Source organism: Salvelinus sp. IW2-2015, linkage group LG34, assembly GCF_002910315.2.
Source record: "Salvelinus sp. IW2-2015 linkage group LG34, ASM291031v2, whole genome shotgun sequence".
Classification (NCBI taxonomy): domain Eukaryota; kingdom Metazoa; phylum Chordata; class Actinopteri; order Salmoniformes; family Salmonidae; genus Salvelinus; species Salvelinus sp. IW2-2015.
The window spans coordinates 8,336,040-8,351,171 of NC_036873.1; the positions used below are offsets into that span (position 1 = coordinate 8,336,040).

Consider the following 15,132-nt stretch of genomic DNA (forward strand, 5'->3'; position numbering starts at 1 on the left):
GATGATAACCCTAACCTGAATTCGTAACATGGGTGCCAGAGGTGGGATGGCAGCCGTGGGGATAGGTGTGTACACGAGAGTGACTTGGTATAGAGGAGCATGCGGGTTCAAGTCACGGTCGGGGCTACCCCCGAACTCACTACAATCGGGGTAGCCCCGGCCGGGACTTGTTCCAGCGACTGTCAAGCCAACACCTTATCCTTTACTAGGTTTCATTCCCGCGTCAGYGTTTTTCATGTAATCTTCAACCAAAACACGAATATGGCTCAGGCAGATAAATAGCAAGGTTGACTTCATATCCAGTTGAAATGCGATTCAATGGAAAACACAACAACCGGGCTACGTTTATTTTTGTTTTTTGTCTCACTGGCCCCTTAGAAAGCATCAAACACACAGACATTGTAGGGGATAGTCTCGACATATGAATTGAATTACTAAAACTCATTACCCATCACAGAACATTGACTTGAATGGGGGATTTCCGTTCTAGTAATTCTACTTTTAGGACTTCTCCCTTTCTCCTGTAGTTGTTGTTTGAGCTTCATGTCAACCCTACGCGTTACGGAGCTGACGGCTGGGGTCTGATTGACACAATGAGTTGTCATCGCCGTCGTGCGGGGCCTACCCCTGTGAAAACACAGGTCTCSGCGGGGGTCGCCAGCTTTCCCGACAGGACTACTTAATGGCCTTCATATAATTATTAACAACCACCGTGTGGCTCCAGCTCCATAAATGTCAACCTGAAAGTGGAGTTGATGCATTGTGGACTCTGGACTCTCATCTCCATGAAATATACATGGTTCGAAACATCATGAACATATATCTGAGAGCAATTCGTGACAGGCTATTTAYGGGGTTTGGTAATTACAGCTGATATGGTTGAGGCTGCGGTCACGGGGTTCACAGGAGTCATGTTCTAGATCTGAATGCGGAAAAAGAATACGAGCTTAAGCTGCTCCATGCAGAATTCCATCAGTGGCACAGTTCAACAACTCTTCAGACTTCAAGTGTCTGGATAATGAATCACTGTAACTGCACAGCTATGCAATTCAGATTTCAACCATCCTCCACTGGACATGTTGGCTACTTAAACAATGTGCTATACCACTAAATATCCCCCCGTCCCCCGTCCCCCGTCCCCGTCCCCTGTGCTTTTGGAAGTGGTGAGGATGGATTGAAGAGAACTGTTGCCATCCATAAGGGATGACGGACAGGAGTTGGTGATATACGTTGAGCTCCCTGTGGTGTGGGTCACATGTTTCACGCTGCCGGGTATGGTGCGGTGAGTTGTCAGAGAGACGGGGAGAACGCAGGCTCTTACACACTGGTGTGGGCAAGGGGCAATGTTCTGCCAGGCAGCCACGTCACAGGCACACAGGGGGTTCTAAATTGCATGTCTGTCTGTGTTTTTGCCTGCCTGCCTGCCTGCCTGCCGATACACTACCAACGACAGATTGCCTGGAGAGAGTCCAAGCGAGTTGCCTACAGAAGGAAGTGTGCTGAAGATCTCGACTGTCTCTCCAGTGTTATCCCGATATAACTCTCTCTGTCTCCTCTCTTGGTAATCCCTACTCCTCTTCCGTGGGGGACACAACAGGCTGAGTTGCCTTAACCACAGTCAGGGAGGATCCTGCTCTACTCTGCTCTAATGTTGACAAACAGCCAGAAAGACCATGCATAGAATAGAATAGAATAGAATAACTTTTTGGAGTTGTTAATGTAGGCCTTTTCACATGCCATTGTTGGGAATTGAACTTTCAGGGCACCACACTCAACACTATATGATGTGCCTGTGATACAGTGTAAAGTATTGTAAGCAAATATATTGGTTGTTAAAACCTCAAGTATGGCATAATTATGAGCATAATAATGGGCAATAKCGATACATGGAACATGCTTGTTTCTGTTCGGACAACCTTATCAAGTCTGATCTAACTCATGAGTGACCAATGAGATAACTGATTGCCAGCTCAAGAGTGCAACAGCCCGATGAGAGTGCAATCTACCGTTTGCATAGAAATAACATTAGACATTGAAATATGCTAGTCTCTTTCCTTTTAATTTAATTTMTAWTTTTTACCTCCGACATTGATTCAAATGGACTCAGTTGCATTTAGTAGACCTACTGCYTACTGGTAAAGGAGCAGCACCACACAAAAGTCACAGTACCATTGAATTAGCAGGATGTGATTTCCTGGAAATTGCATTTCCTTTGTGCATATTCCTTTGGATAAGTGATATGAAGGATATGAATGATGAGCGAGTCAGGGCAACAACTGTCAATAGGTAACATTCTCTCGACACAGCCAGTATGAAAAGGAYGAGGTCAAAAGGYAKGATTGCAGTGCTACTYGGTCACAAAGAGCCAACTAGAGAGAAACAAACATCATTGATCTCGTATCTATCAGCATTGTGGGAATGAATGACAGGTTAGACAGAGGAGATGCTAACCATGGAGACATACAGTATCTCTATGGGTCCATTTGAGGCTAACAACATACAACAGGCCATAGACCTCCATGGAAASAGGAAGTATTGTTAAYTCTCTTTCTGATGAAGGTCTGTTTAGACTGAAACATCTGCAGCCGAGGTTATACCAAATAAATACCAATTATAATGGTGTCCTCCCTCAGCTAATGTGAGTATCTCATCTCCACTTTTGGTAGCTATAAACCTGTGATCTTTTTCATGTCAGATGGACCAGAATCACAACACTGAYTAATTGGGTATTCACTTTAATGAGTTGGAGTCCAACGCCTTGTGAGTCAACATTACATAGAACTGTGATGTCAAATGTTAGGATTCCACTATCTGCTGGTGCTAGGATGCCCATTAGAACGTGTATTTTTAGGAACAGCCGCAATAGTCATCCATATGAGTGTGTTACTTACATAAAGGAAGTTGTCAGCATAGGGAGGAAGGACTGAGGAATTTCTATGCATGGACAAATGACTCTTGCAATGTTTCCAGAAAACCAAACATTTTATTCATAAACATTTGTCATAAAAATAACAACATCAATATTCAATTTATCGAAAGTATTTTCATATAAACTGTGTATATATACAAAATTCATTATATACCCAAGCAGTTAATATAACTTAAGGCGAGTTAAAAGTTTTTTTTACAGTACCCTGACTGATTGGTGACATTCTCGCCAAGCCATAACCATTGTTTTTTMGCTAAAGTGAATAGCTTCCTCATCAGTAATGCCTTGTCAAGTCTTAAATCATCTCATCTGAAAAGTACATAAACTCGCAGCAATGTGTGCTACCTGATTACTCAACAGCAATGTTTTAGTGTTGTGCTGCTAGTCAATTCTGGCTTGACAGTACAATACAGTACATCGTACTGTACCAGAGCCATGTATAATGACGTACTAGTTTAACACTATAGTCCTCATCACGAACTGATTAGCAGTGTAATCAAATGATATTTCGAGTCACTATTATACGAACAGTTAGGTCATCTTTTACTTGTCTTAGAAATATATTTGATATCAAATGACAATCTCTCGAAAACACTGTTCTGCTACCAGCCCTCCAAAAGTACACGTAAAACATTGTGAGTATGTTTAAAAAAGCCTTTTTCCACTTTTAACAATTCAAGGTTAACAGTGGTCTTTTGAAATATGTATATACACAGCTATAAAAATACAAAGTACAGTCATACAAATATATTTATTTTCCATTTATGGTATAACTTTCACGATTTAATAATTCAACCATTTTTCTTTAAATACAACACAAAGACCAATCAATAAAATATTAATAGCAAAGCAAAATAAATTCTCAAAACCTTGGCACAAATGGACTGCTTTGTGACTAAAGCCAAGAATAATGTGTTACATTCATGTCATAAAACGAAGTCTCCTGCACTTCCATTCGGTAAGTGGAGGACTAAGTTATTTGTTGGCTATATTCAATAATACCACATGAACATAAACATGCATTTGAAGAACCACTATCTGACTGGTTGCAGTGTTAGTGGTATAAAAGCCTCGAAAGCAAAAAAGATACGACTTTCTAGTGGATAGAGGATATCTCAAATTAGATGTAAGTGCAATATAGCCCAGCAATTTGGATGCAGTTCGTTGTCTTAATGGTATATTTCTTCGTCGAGGTTTTTTGACGTTGGAGCTGTCCAGACGAAAGGGTACTGAACTGGTGCAGGCATTTGTTATGACGCCTTGGTGTTTGGTTTGAAATGATCAAATTGGTTGATTGTAACAGAGAAACACAATACGTGTGGTGTTGAGCTGTCAACTCGGGAAGGTTTTACAATCAAGTCATGCATGTCTTGCATAGAGTCAGCAGCAGCAAGTTAACGAGGGTCGAAAGAGCAGACCCTTTTCACAATTCGCTCCCCGATATAGCACTATGCAAATCTAACTCGCAAAACATCCTTATTCTAAGACTCCCTATAGAGACGTTCACGGTCAAACCAATTTCACTCGACCTATATGTCACACCGCAAACGTTGATACGTCGACCTGTAATCAGCAATGAACTGTTAAGCGTTTWATCTTCGACGGAAAGATTGTAATGTTGTGTGGACAGAGCTACTCGTGTGCGTAATGGTGTCTCTTCAAATTCCATCGGGAAGAGTAAATGGCCATGCACTGATCACTTGTGGCTTCAGCTCCATCTTTTCTTTCTGTTTCAGGTGCACGCGACCGTGCCGTTTCCTCTCGTCGCTCCGAGCGAACCTTTTGCCGCATACGTCGCAGGAGAACGGCTTCTCTCCCGTGTGAGTRCGGGTGTGGGTGGTGAGGTGGTCGCTACGGCTGAAACTGCGCAGACAGATGCGGCACTGAAAGGGTTTGTGTCCCGTGTGGATGCGGATGTGCCTGTTGAGTTCATCCGAGCGGGAGAAGCGCCGGTCGCAGTTCTCCATGGGGCAGGTGAAGGGTTTCTCTTTGGCAGGCCCGGTGGAGGCGGCGGGGCTTTTCCTGACACGCGGTGCCTTTTGCGCGCGCGGCGTGTAACTTTGGGCAAAGGAGTCTGGCAACAAGGAGGAGTAAAGAATTGAGTCTATAGTACTGGGTAAAGCTGGTGAGGTAAGCTGGCAAGACGAATCGCACTGATTAGATAATGGCGGAAGTTCAATGTTGGGAAACATAGCTGGCTTGAGGAGGTTGTTGGTTGAGAGGTCCATGACTGGCACTGGGTAGTTGGGGTAAAGAGAACTGCAGAAACTCTGAGAGCAGGTGTCAGAATAGCACTGCTCCTGCTTGATTCCACCTTCAACTTTGAACTCCATCTCTGGGTTAGGACACATGGGMGAAAATGAGTCCAAAAGTTCCTTTACATCCACTTGTTGGTCAGACGGGAAGTCACTGGACATCGGGAACGTTTCTGATGATTGGAAGCTCGTTTCCAAATAGGGGTCCGATTTATTGAACGTGCCCCATTCGTAACAGCTGCTATCGAATTCATTCTTGACCACCACTGGAAAAGACGCAGCTTCTGACTGCGGAACGGTGGTGRTGTTCTGGTTTCGGACTTGAGCGGGGGAGCCGAAGCTCACCTGGGGAGAGGTTGAATCTTGAGCWTGGCCGCCGGACTCACCGTCGGGGTAGCTGGGGCATGTCTGCCCCGGAGAGTACAGGGGCGGGGTGGCGCTGCAGGTGGAGGATTGCCTCTGGACGCCCGCGTCGCCGAAGCTGCTGCTGTCCATGGTGCTCAGTTGAACTTCGGAGATCGGTAACGTAGAAATACCGACAATTTCTGTGATCATGTTGAGCAATGTCTCAGTGCTGCACGGGCCCCCCTGAGTCGCCTCGACATAGAATCTGCCTGAGTAGGCGAGAGAGGAGGAGGAGGTGCCTTTGGGCCCCTCGCAGGGATTAAAGGCGAAATCTGAGTTGGAGGCCTCGGTTTTCAGGGTTACAGGTGCTCCCTCTGAAAAAGAAAGAGGGCAAGTTTGTCATTACAAAGGTTGATTGTAGTCTGATAATTGCACATATAGTAAAGTCGTTATGTAATCAATAAGCATACATGCGTAACATGTACCACTGCAAATGGGCCAAATTAAATCAATGGGATGTTTTTAATAAATCAATGTGCAACCACAAACAATCTTATTTAAACTATCAATGCATGCATATTGATTTATCATATTATGCAATGCAGCAAGAGGCTACTGCGAATTTACCAGGGGTAAAKTGGGCAGGTGCTCCTCTCTCTGCGTCCGAAAACATCTCCTGGGTATCTTTCCGAGCGKTATTTTCCATCCCCAGGGAAGAACCGTTACAATTCTCAAACTGTGGGTAGAAGGAATCTTTAGAGTTCAAATCCATGTTGTTCAGCATGATTGCGAGATTGATTTCAAGTCTGTCAATCCAGGTAAGTGTAGGTAGATAAAAAAAATAAAACAAAGCAGATGCAAATTATGTGTCCTTTTCCCTCTGATGCACGGGGTCGTCGATTATCCCCGAAAATGTGCAGGTGATCGTTTGAGGAGAAGGGTYTCAATAAATAATTCGAAATGTCCTTTTTGTCCAGATGACTGCGTGCTGTATCGATTTGTAGCTTTTCGGCTATCTGTTGCTGTGGGTATGTTTCACACCAGTGGCTTCCCTTGCCTCTCCTTATATACACTTCGGCGGGTCGCTAGAGCCCTCCCCCCCATTCATCGGCTCCAGTGAAAGGATTCCCTGCTGCGTGTAAACTTCATGCCCATACATGGACAGAGGATGTGACGGGCTTCCCCCAAAAAAGGAGAGTTACGATTCTAACGTTGCAACAAGTCTCTTGGATCTGCGAGAGACTGCCATTGATTTACCATCGGGTATGTGTATGTTATGTATGATAATAAAAGCTTGAGTTATCAAATCATGAAAACAAGATATCATGGCAGTGGCATGGCAAGTGTTCTTACGTTTAACTCGGTCGACTAGTAAAACATGGTAGCTTGTAGACAGTCATTCGATGCCGTGTGGAGATGTCTAATGTCTTCTGCCTTCTGCCACCAACCAACACACCAAGACACTTAACTTAATTTCTCATCAATTAAACAAATTAAGATTAGGAAGGCTTTAGGGCATAATACGTTGTGTATAGGCTACTAAACGAGATGAATCAATTTCACTTGTCTGTATGATTCATAGAAGAGAGATTATACAATTCAAGTTAACTGTGATGTAGACAAGGAAGAAGCAATCCCTCCCCCTAATTAGAACTTTCCATTGTGGCAGCTGAAGTTACTGCACACATCAAAATGTAACTGGTTATGAAAGTTTGACCACGGGCTTGTATAACATAAACAAGTAACAGTCATTGAGAGGCATTGGCACAGTTTCCTTTGTAGTGCACTGCTTTTGACAGGGGCCCATTGGGAATCGGGTGCCCTTTGGGATGCAACCTGTAGGTTATCTAAGCTATGCACTTGCTCACATCAAAAGATGACAGACCTTAAACTCAAAAGAGAGGCATTGGATCACCTGATAACAGAGGGGCAATAGGCCTAATCCTTGAAATATTTGATATTTTTGTTGTACACTTRATGACCAAAGGTATGTGGACACCTGCTCGTCGGATATCTCATTCCAAAATCATGGGCATTAATATGAATTTGGTACCCCCTTTGCTACAGCCTCCACTCTTCTGGGAAGGCTTTCCACTAGATGTTGGAATATTGCTGCGGGGACTTGCTTCCATTCAGCCATAAGAGCATTAGTGAGGTCGGGCACTGATATTGGGCGATWAGGCCTGGCTCGCAGTCGGCGTTCCAATTCATCCCAAAGGTGCTTGATGAGGTTGAGGTCAGGGCTCTGTGCGGAGTTGAGGTCTGGTCTCTGTGCAGGCAAATCAAGTTCGTCCACACCGATCTTGACAAACCATTTCTGTATGGACCTCACTTTGTGCACGGGGGCGTTGTCATGCTGAAGCAGGAAAGGGCCTTGACCAAACTGTTGCCACAAAGTTGGAAGCACAGAATCATCAAGAACAGGGGTGGGCAATTCCAGTCCTCGGGGGAATGATTGGTGTTACAGTTTTTCCCCAGACCCAGCTAACACACCTGACTCCAATAATCAAATAATCATGATCTTCAGTTTAGAAAGGAATTTGATTAATCAGCTGTGTTTGCTTGGGATGGAGAAAAAGTGTGACACCAATCAGGCCCCCGAGGACTGATCTAGAATGTCATTGTATGCTGTAGCGTTAGGAATTCCCTTCACTCGGACTGCCAGATGGTGAAGCGTGATTCATCACTCCAGAGAACGTGTTTCCACTGCTCCAGAGTCCAATGGGGGTGAGCTTTACACCACTCCCGTCGCCGCTTAGCGTTGTGCGTAGTGATCTTAAGCTTGTGTGCAGCTGCTCGTCCATGGAAACCCATTTCATGAATCTCCCGACTAYCAGTTATTGGGTTGACGTTGCTTCCAGAGGCAGTTTGGAACTCGGTAGTGAGTGTTGCAATATGTGTCGCTATGCGCTTCAGCACACGGCGGTCCCGTTCGGTGAGCTTGTGCAGTCTACCACTTCGCGGATGATCCGTTGTTGGTCCTAGATGTTTCCACTTCACAATAACAGCYCTTACAGTTGAKRGGMGKAYCTCTAGCAGGGCAGAKATTTGACGAACTGACTTGTTGGGAAGGTGGCATCCTATGACGGTGCCATGTTGAAAGTCACTGAGCTCTTCAGTAAGGCCATTCAACTGCCAATGTTTGTCTATGAAGATTGCATGGCTGTGTGCTCAATTGTATACAACTGTCAGCAACGGGTGTGGCTGAAATAGCCGAATCCACTAATTTGAAGGGGTGTCCACATACCTTTTTATATATAGTGTAGCTGCTGCTACTTCAAACTCGATCAGTTCTAATGTCGTGGCCCCACTGAGCACATGTGGGCGACAGAAAGGTAGGCCTGGATGCTGTTTTCTTTTATAAATGCAACTCAGGAAAAGTCCTTGCTGGTAAATGCTTCCTACACGCTGCTGCTGCCCAGCACTGAACTGTTTTCACTCATTCACTTCCATCGTTGTCTAATAGCAAACGTGACCGCTGCGGTGGCGTTGTCACTGTGCTGCGAGCCTAAACTACAAAACACTAGGCTATCTAAAGGGTTGGCCTTTCAGGTATGCGGGGGAAATCGATCATACCCCGAAGTGTTCAGTGGTTGAGCCAACCTGTTCACACAGACGTTGACATTTCAAACAATAAAAAAGGCGTTTTATTTTCACTATCTGATGCTGGGTCCATAGAGGCGATGTAGCACATGTRCCTATGGGGAAAGTTGTTTAAATCGAGTGGACAAACTGTTAGGTGCATGAGTTCTTTCCATGATATCAAAAAGTCGATAAACACTGAGTGTACAAAACCTTCCTAATATTGAGTTTCACCTGGTTAGTCTATGTCATGGAAAGAGCAGGCGTTCTTAATGTTTTGTACACTCAATGTCCACTTTCAGCAGCGGAAATCAGTCGTTGCGCTGTCCATGGTCCTGAAAGGACCCATGCATAGCCACACTCCGTTGCGCTGATAGGGGTGATTTCAGGAACACCTTCAGCACCAGTGCTGGTRTTAACACTGTCACCACATAAACGCTATGGAAGCTTCCTTACATCATGTTCCCTGCTTAATTTCACATGTAATCTATATTATTGCACAAGTGTATTGAACACGATAGTCCAGGCTACGTATTGCAATATGATGACAATTGGTAATGGTATAGCCTACCTAAACGCGCTAAGGAGGGGGGACCTCTTTGTAGGACTTATTTGAACTGTATTTCTCATGGTTTGCTATCTCTGTTGTGTTCTCCTAGCTCGCAAATGACACCGWTTTGGAGAGCAAGAATGGATCTTCAAAATCGTTGCCATAACTGCATACGGAGAAAGGAGCACTCCCCGTCCACTTTTTAAGTTATGATAATATCCTAATGCGCTACTGGTCGCGCCAGCCAGCGAGGGGTTTGACATTCTCTGGAACAAATCGTTTTCACCTTAGTGACGRGCCTCTAGCTGCTCTAATTCTAGGGCCTCGAAATGTTTCGTCTCTCGGATATGTCTTCAAGTAAACCCCCTGAAGTATATTAAAACAGATCTGATCACACTGAGGTATCCGTCCCAAATAGCACCATATAGTGCACTACTTTTGACCCGGCCCTAGATCGTAGCTAGTGCACTAGATAGGGAATAGTGTGCCATTTAGAGCCACGGYGTTTAGAACGCTGCCAAGATAACTGCAGAGTGCGCGCTAACCTCTCTGCTCCCCGGCGAAATACCACAGGGCCAAGAAACCTAATGGATTTGCGTAATGTCAGCACTTACCGAGATTATTGTACGGAGCCCAARTTAGTGCCTGTAAAAGTTTAATGAGACACAGGTGTTATTGTATTCTGTGTAAAATAAGTCTAATTTCCCTTATGGAATTTGGTAGGCTAGTTTTAGGATTYGATGTTCGTTCTAGATCTTAGCATGGGTGTTGACATCAAAMAATGATGTTCAAAGTGTTTGCTAGTGCTAAAATATGAAATATGGCTGGAATGAAATGATATCTTCCCAGGCTCATGAGGCACACTTTGATTAASGTTTGTCCCAAAAGGCACCCTATTTCCTATATAGTGCACTACTTTTGACCATGGCACATGGTGAAAAGTATTGCACTATGTAGGGAAAAGGGTGCCATTTGAGACACACCCTAAATTAATCCAGCTTTAATTAAAGTAGAAGTACAACATAATTACTTCTACATCACCATTAATAAAGTTACAGATGTTGAAACACACTTCCTTTACCAGGACAATAATGACCTACATATTGAATAATGACCTTTGAAAACTGTCCTAGCCTGGTCAACTCCTATGGTCATTGTCAAGTTGGCGAGACAGCACAAACAGATCTGGGACCGGGCTATCTTTGTATTAAACTGGGTGTGATTTTTATGCAAGAACTGYGCTGTTTACCAAATGGTACCCTATTTCCTTTACAGTGAAACATTTTTAACCAGAAGCCCTTGTCAAAAGTATTGCACTATGTAGGGAATAGGGTGCAAGTTGAGACATATCCTGGATGACCTACAYTAAACATTGGGCCTATCCCATTCCTGAAAGAGGACGCAAAGCAGGATGCTTGAGGGAAATTGCAGAGCATGCTGAAAGGCCTAAAATACCTATATAAGGATATAGGAAAAGGGTTAAGGATACGCTCTCTCTTTAGCCAATTGAAGGTGCCAATTAACTCTCATCAAAGCAGAACATCTGGTCATTGGAAGCTCCCCATGGGACATATAGAATAGAGAGAATAGTTTAGATACAATTTCTTATAGAGGGAATACTGTATACAGAGCAGAGAGAATCCTCCCGAAACCATCCATATGGTAATGAAATGATATCATACTGTATAATGCAGGACTGCGTTCTAAAATGGCACCCTATTCCGTATTTAGTCCCCTACTTTTGACCAGGGTCCATAGGGCTTTGGTCAAAAGTAGTGCACTATAGGGAACACAGCCATAATKATTTATATCCAGTATCTAGGCTTGAGCTCAAGAGCAAGATAGGCTCTTTATTCACCGACACATCTGAATTTATATACCTAGATACAACWGGTTTTTGGAGGCAATACCACAAAAAGAGAAGGATAAATCCTATATGCAACCCATTTCTGACAAGAAAGTCCCCCACATTAAAATATGAAATACCCCCTTAGGCAATGGATGAGAGAACATCTCCGTCTAAACCTGGATGGATGTACAATAGGGCTTCTGAAGAGAAGTGAAAAAATGGATTGGGAGTGCTAACAACGGAGAAACCTCTGCCGGAAACACGACTCGCTATAAATACAAGATGCTCGCCTCGGCTGCCAAGTTTTTTTCCCTTCTCTCTCTCTCTCTCTCTCTCTCTCTCGTTGGGCCACGCACAGTTACATATACCAACATTCAAACACCGGGCGACGGAGAGTGCAGAGAGAAAGAGGGGGAGAGAGAAAGAGAGAGAGGAGCGGAAGCGTGGTTTTTCTTTTGAAGGAGCATCTCTTTCTCTCTTTCTCTGTGGGAGTGATGGGTTAGGGAAGCCCGGGTAACTAGGCCCCTGTCTGTTGGTCGGTGTGGCAGGTTTCCCTTGTGTTCTTAAAATACACCCCTCCACTTGCCCACCTCTGCCCCTGCCCGCCCGCCCCTTGCCTCTCTTCTCTCCTCTCTTTTCCTCTCCTCTCCAGCAGCGGTGGGATTAGAGCCTGCATTTCTTTCTCCAATCGTGACTGCAGATGGTGGCAGTGGGCTCCAGCTCCAGCGGTTCACCCAGCCCTCCCCCTCCCCAAAACACCCCCACACATCTCACACTCAGCCGGGCCCCTACCCAACCCTGCCCTCCTCTCACCACAGGATCCCCGCTCGAGTAGCACTCTGACAGGCCAACTTGCTGGTCCCACTGGCCCTATGCCAGCTACCTGCCGTTACCTAACTACTCAGAGGCTTGGAAGTTAAAGTGGCGTAATGGAACGCAGAGTGAAATTATAACTGTGAAATGATACCCTTTGTGGTCGATGTTGAGGGTAAGGGCAATATTTAGCTTGGTTGGAAGTTACTTAGGGTGAAATAGAACCTGAAGTGCTAGGCTGTCATTGTGTTGTGAGTGACAGATGGCCTTGAACAGTAAAAATCAGATGTACAGTAGGGTGATGATTATACAGTTAAATCAAAGCTGAGGAAAGCTGTATGATTTTCTCTGCAAGGTGCAACAACTACCTCCAAGGGCACAAAATGCTCTACCCAAATGTCCACACAAAATCTAGACCCCACTTAAAAACCATCTGTACTATTCAAAATCAATAGGGACCAACATTCTGACTGCCTTCGACTGCCATTTGTGAGATATTCTACAAGCATATATTGACTGCTGAGTTTGAAGCAGGCTTGCTTATTTGATACATCGACAATATGCAACAGGTAGAATGGGTTATGATGACAGTCCACGCTCGAAATAAAGGATATCTGATAGGCTAAACAGTGATTCAATCACCTTTTTGATGCACAATAACAAGAGAGAGAGAGAGACAGATAGATAGATAGCGAGAGAGAACACTGAATACAAACAAATAACTTGCAGCTGTTCTGAGGCAACAAGACTGAGAGAAAGCTAAGCCTTGGTCGGCTAACAAAAGTAACTATGGTTACGGCCGCCCGGCATGGCACTAGCTTTCCACAGCTTCACTCCAGAAATAAAACTGTTGGGCTAAGAGCGAAGAGCAGGTAAAGACAAAAGATCCTGGGCGAGCACTATTTATAGCGGCCAGGCTTTACATAACCAGCACAGAGGGCAGTGAGGGTACTGTAGAGATACTGGATGGAGCGGCTGCTGCTGGGTGCTTCTGGTTGCTGGAATGCACTGCAGGCTTCTGAAGGGGGCAGAGGGGTAGAGGTGCTGGGCATGAGGGAGGGGAGAGGGCCACGGAGAGAGGCGAGAGCCAGTCCTGGGGTGAGAGAATGAAGGGAGGGAGGAAGGGAGTGAGTGTGGTGGCATATCAGGGGAGCTCTATGTTGAAAGATAAGAAAGTGTGGAGGGCATTTGTTGTCGGTGGTGGTGAGGACAATAGGCCTAACTAGTGAGGGGAGGGAAGACAGGGTACTGCGCAGGAAGAGGATGTTGTTTTGTTTTGCTAACGGACGGACGAACACACTCGACGCTCCGCTCTTGCGTCTATCGACATCCCATGCTCCCCTGGGAGAGGTAGTGATGTCAGAGGCGAGGCGCCACCAGAGTGTACGCCCGCCGCTTGGCGTCAACATCAGCATTTTAATCATTGTGAGATGCGCTAACGAGTGTTTGGGAGCTGGGAGTGAGGGAAAAACATTAGCCGAGCTCAGAGGGGCCAGTTTAGCCACGGGGTGTGTTGTGGAATCCACACACACAGTCACACGCACAAACAAACCTAAACGTCATAGCGTGAGCTCATAGACAGAGCCAGAGGCTGCCCGCATTCTCACCTAATCTGAAAACCTATGTCAGCAGAGAGTCAGGTGATTTCCCCCCCCTCCCACATTATCATATCACCCCAGGACAAAGCCGCTGACAAGTCTCCCCTGTATCTATGAGAACACGCTCCATTGACTCTAATGTACGTGCCAGCATGAAACAATGATTTAGGATCTACGCACAGCCAGTGAATTGCCTAGAGATACTCTTCATTACCACCATCACATCTTACACAAATTGAGCCATTAGCATAATTACCCATTTATAGGGCTAATGTACTGCACTTCTCAATTGTAAGTGTAAAGCGATAGTCGAACTGTATTCAAAAAGAGCTTTTCTCCAACTCCAGAAAAGCTTGATTAATTGGAAGTGTTGCTATATGTGGCCGGCAGATTTTGTATGGTGCCTGACGTCGGTCAGACTCACCATATGCCTCACCAAATCAAATCAACATTTATTTACAGTGTATTTTACAAACAAATGTGTCAAAATACTTCTTACACACAAAACAAAGGAAGAGGGAGAAGAAAAAAATGACAAAGGGCAAAAGGTGAGGGAAAACAGTCAAATCTGACCATAACTTTCACCCTAACCTCAGCCCCATTAACCTAACTCTAACCTTTAACCCCAAACATTTCCTTAACCCTTAACATCCCGACGTACAAATCTGCCGGCTGAACAATGTTCAATATCCAAATGGACCCCTTGTCCTGGACACTCCTGTAGATCTGAAAGGATTGGATAAGCAAAACTCCACCCAACCTATCAGAGGGTAAGGTAAAGCTATTTACCATACTGCTTACATTTATCCAAGCCTTCCATGTCTACAGGAAGTCCTAAGGGGTAGGAGGCAGGGGATTACGGGTCCATTTGGAATAAAGAAACACACTTGGTTATTAATCAGCTCCCTCTAGCATAACTTTCTAGTCATTGCATTCTAGATAGCTGTGCTGAAAGAGGGGTTCTTCATTTCAATCTCCAACCAGCATTACTTGAATGATGCTCTCCATATGTCATTTGCTTTTTTAAAGGCAAACTATACAATAATTGAAATGTGAGATTTTGCCCAATACATTGCTTCCTTCTAACAGGGTATTGGGCAGTCACAAATTCTCTAGAGGACGCTCACATATTGTTTGGCTGCAAATCCATACAGAGAAAACGCACCAATGAATAGGCCGACACCACGGGCCTGACTCATCTGTTTATTATG

The 15,132-nt window shown here is 44.7% G+C and overlaps 1 protein-coding gene across 1 annotated transcript; it reads right to left on the minus strand.

The window, feature by feature from the left end:
- Positions 1-4,492: 4,492 nt before the first annotated feature.
- LOC111958341 (early growth response protein 2b-like) lies at positions 4,493-6,545 on the minus strand. The gene is made up of 2 exons (XM_023979566.2): positions 6,157-6,545; positions 4,493-5,903 (listed from the first exon to the last, which is right to left on the minus strand). Exons 1-2 carry the CDS (start codon positions 6,311-6,313, stop codon positions 4,588-4,590), a joined length of 1,473 nt encoding a protein of 490 aa, XP_023835334.1. The 5' UTR covers positions 6,314-6,545; the 3' UTR covers positions 4,493-4,587.
- Between the last annotated feature and the right edge of the window lie 8,587 nt (positions 6,546-15,132).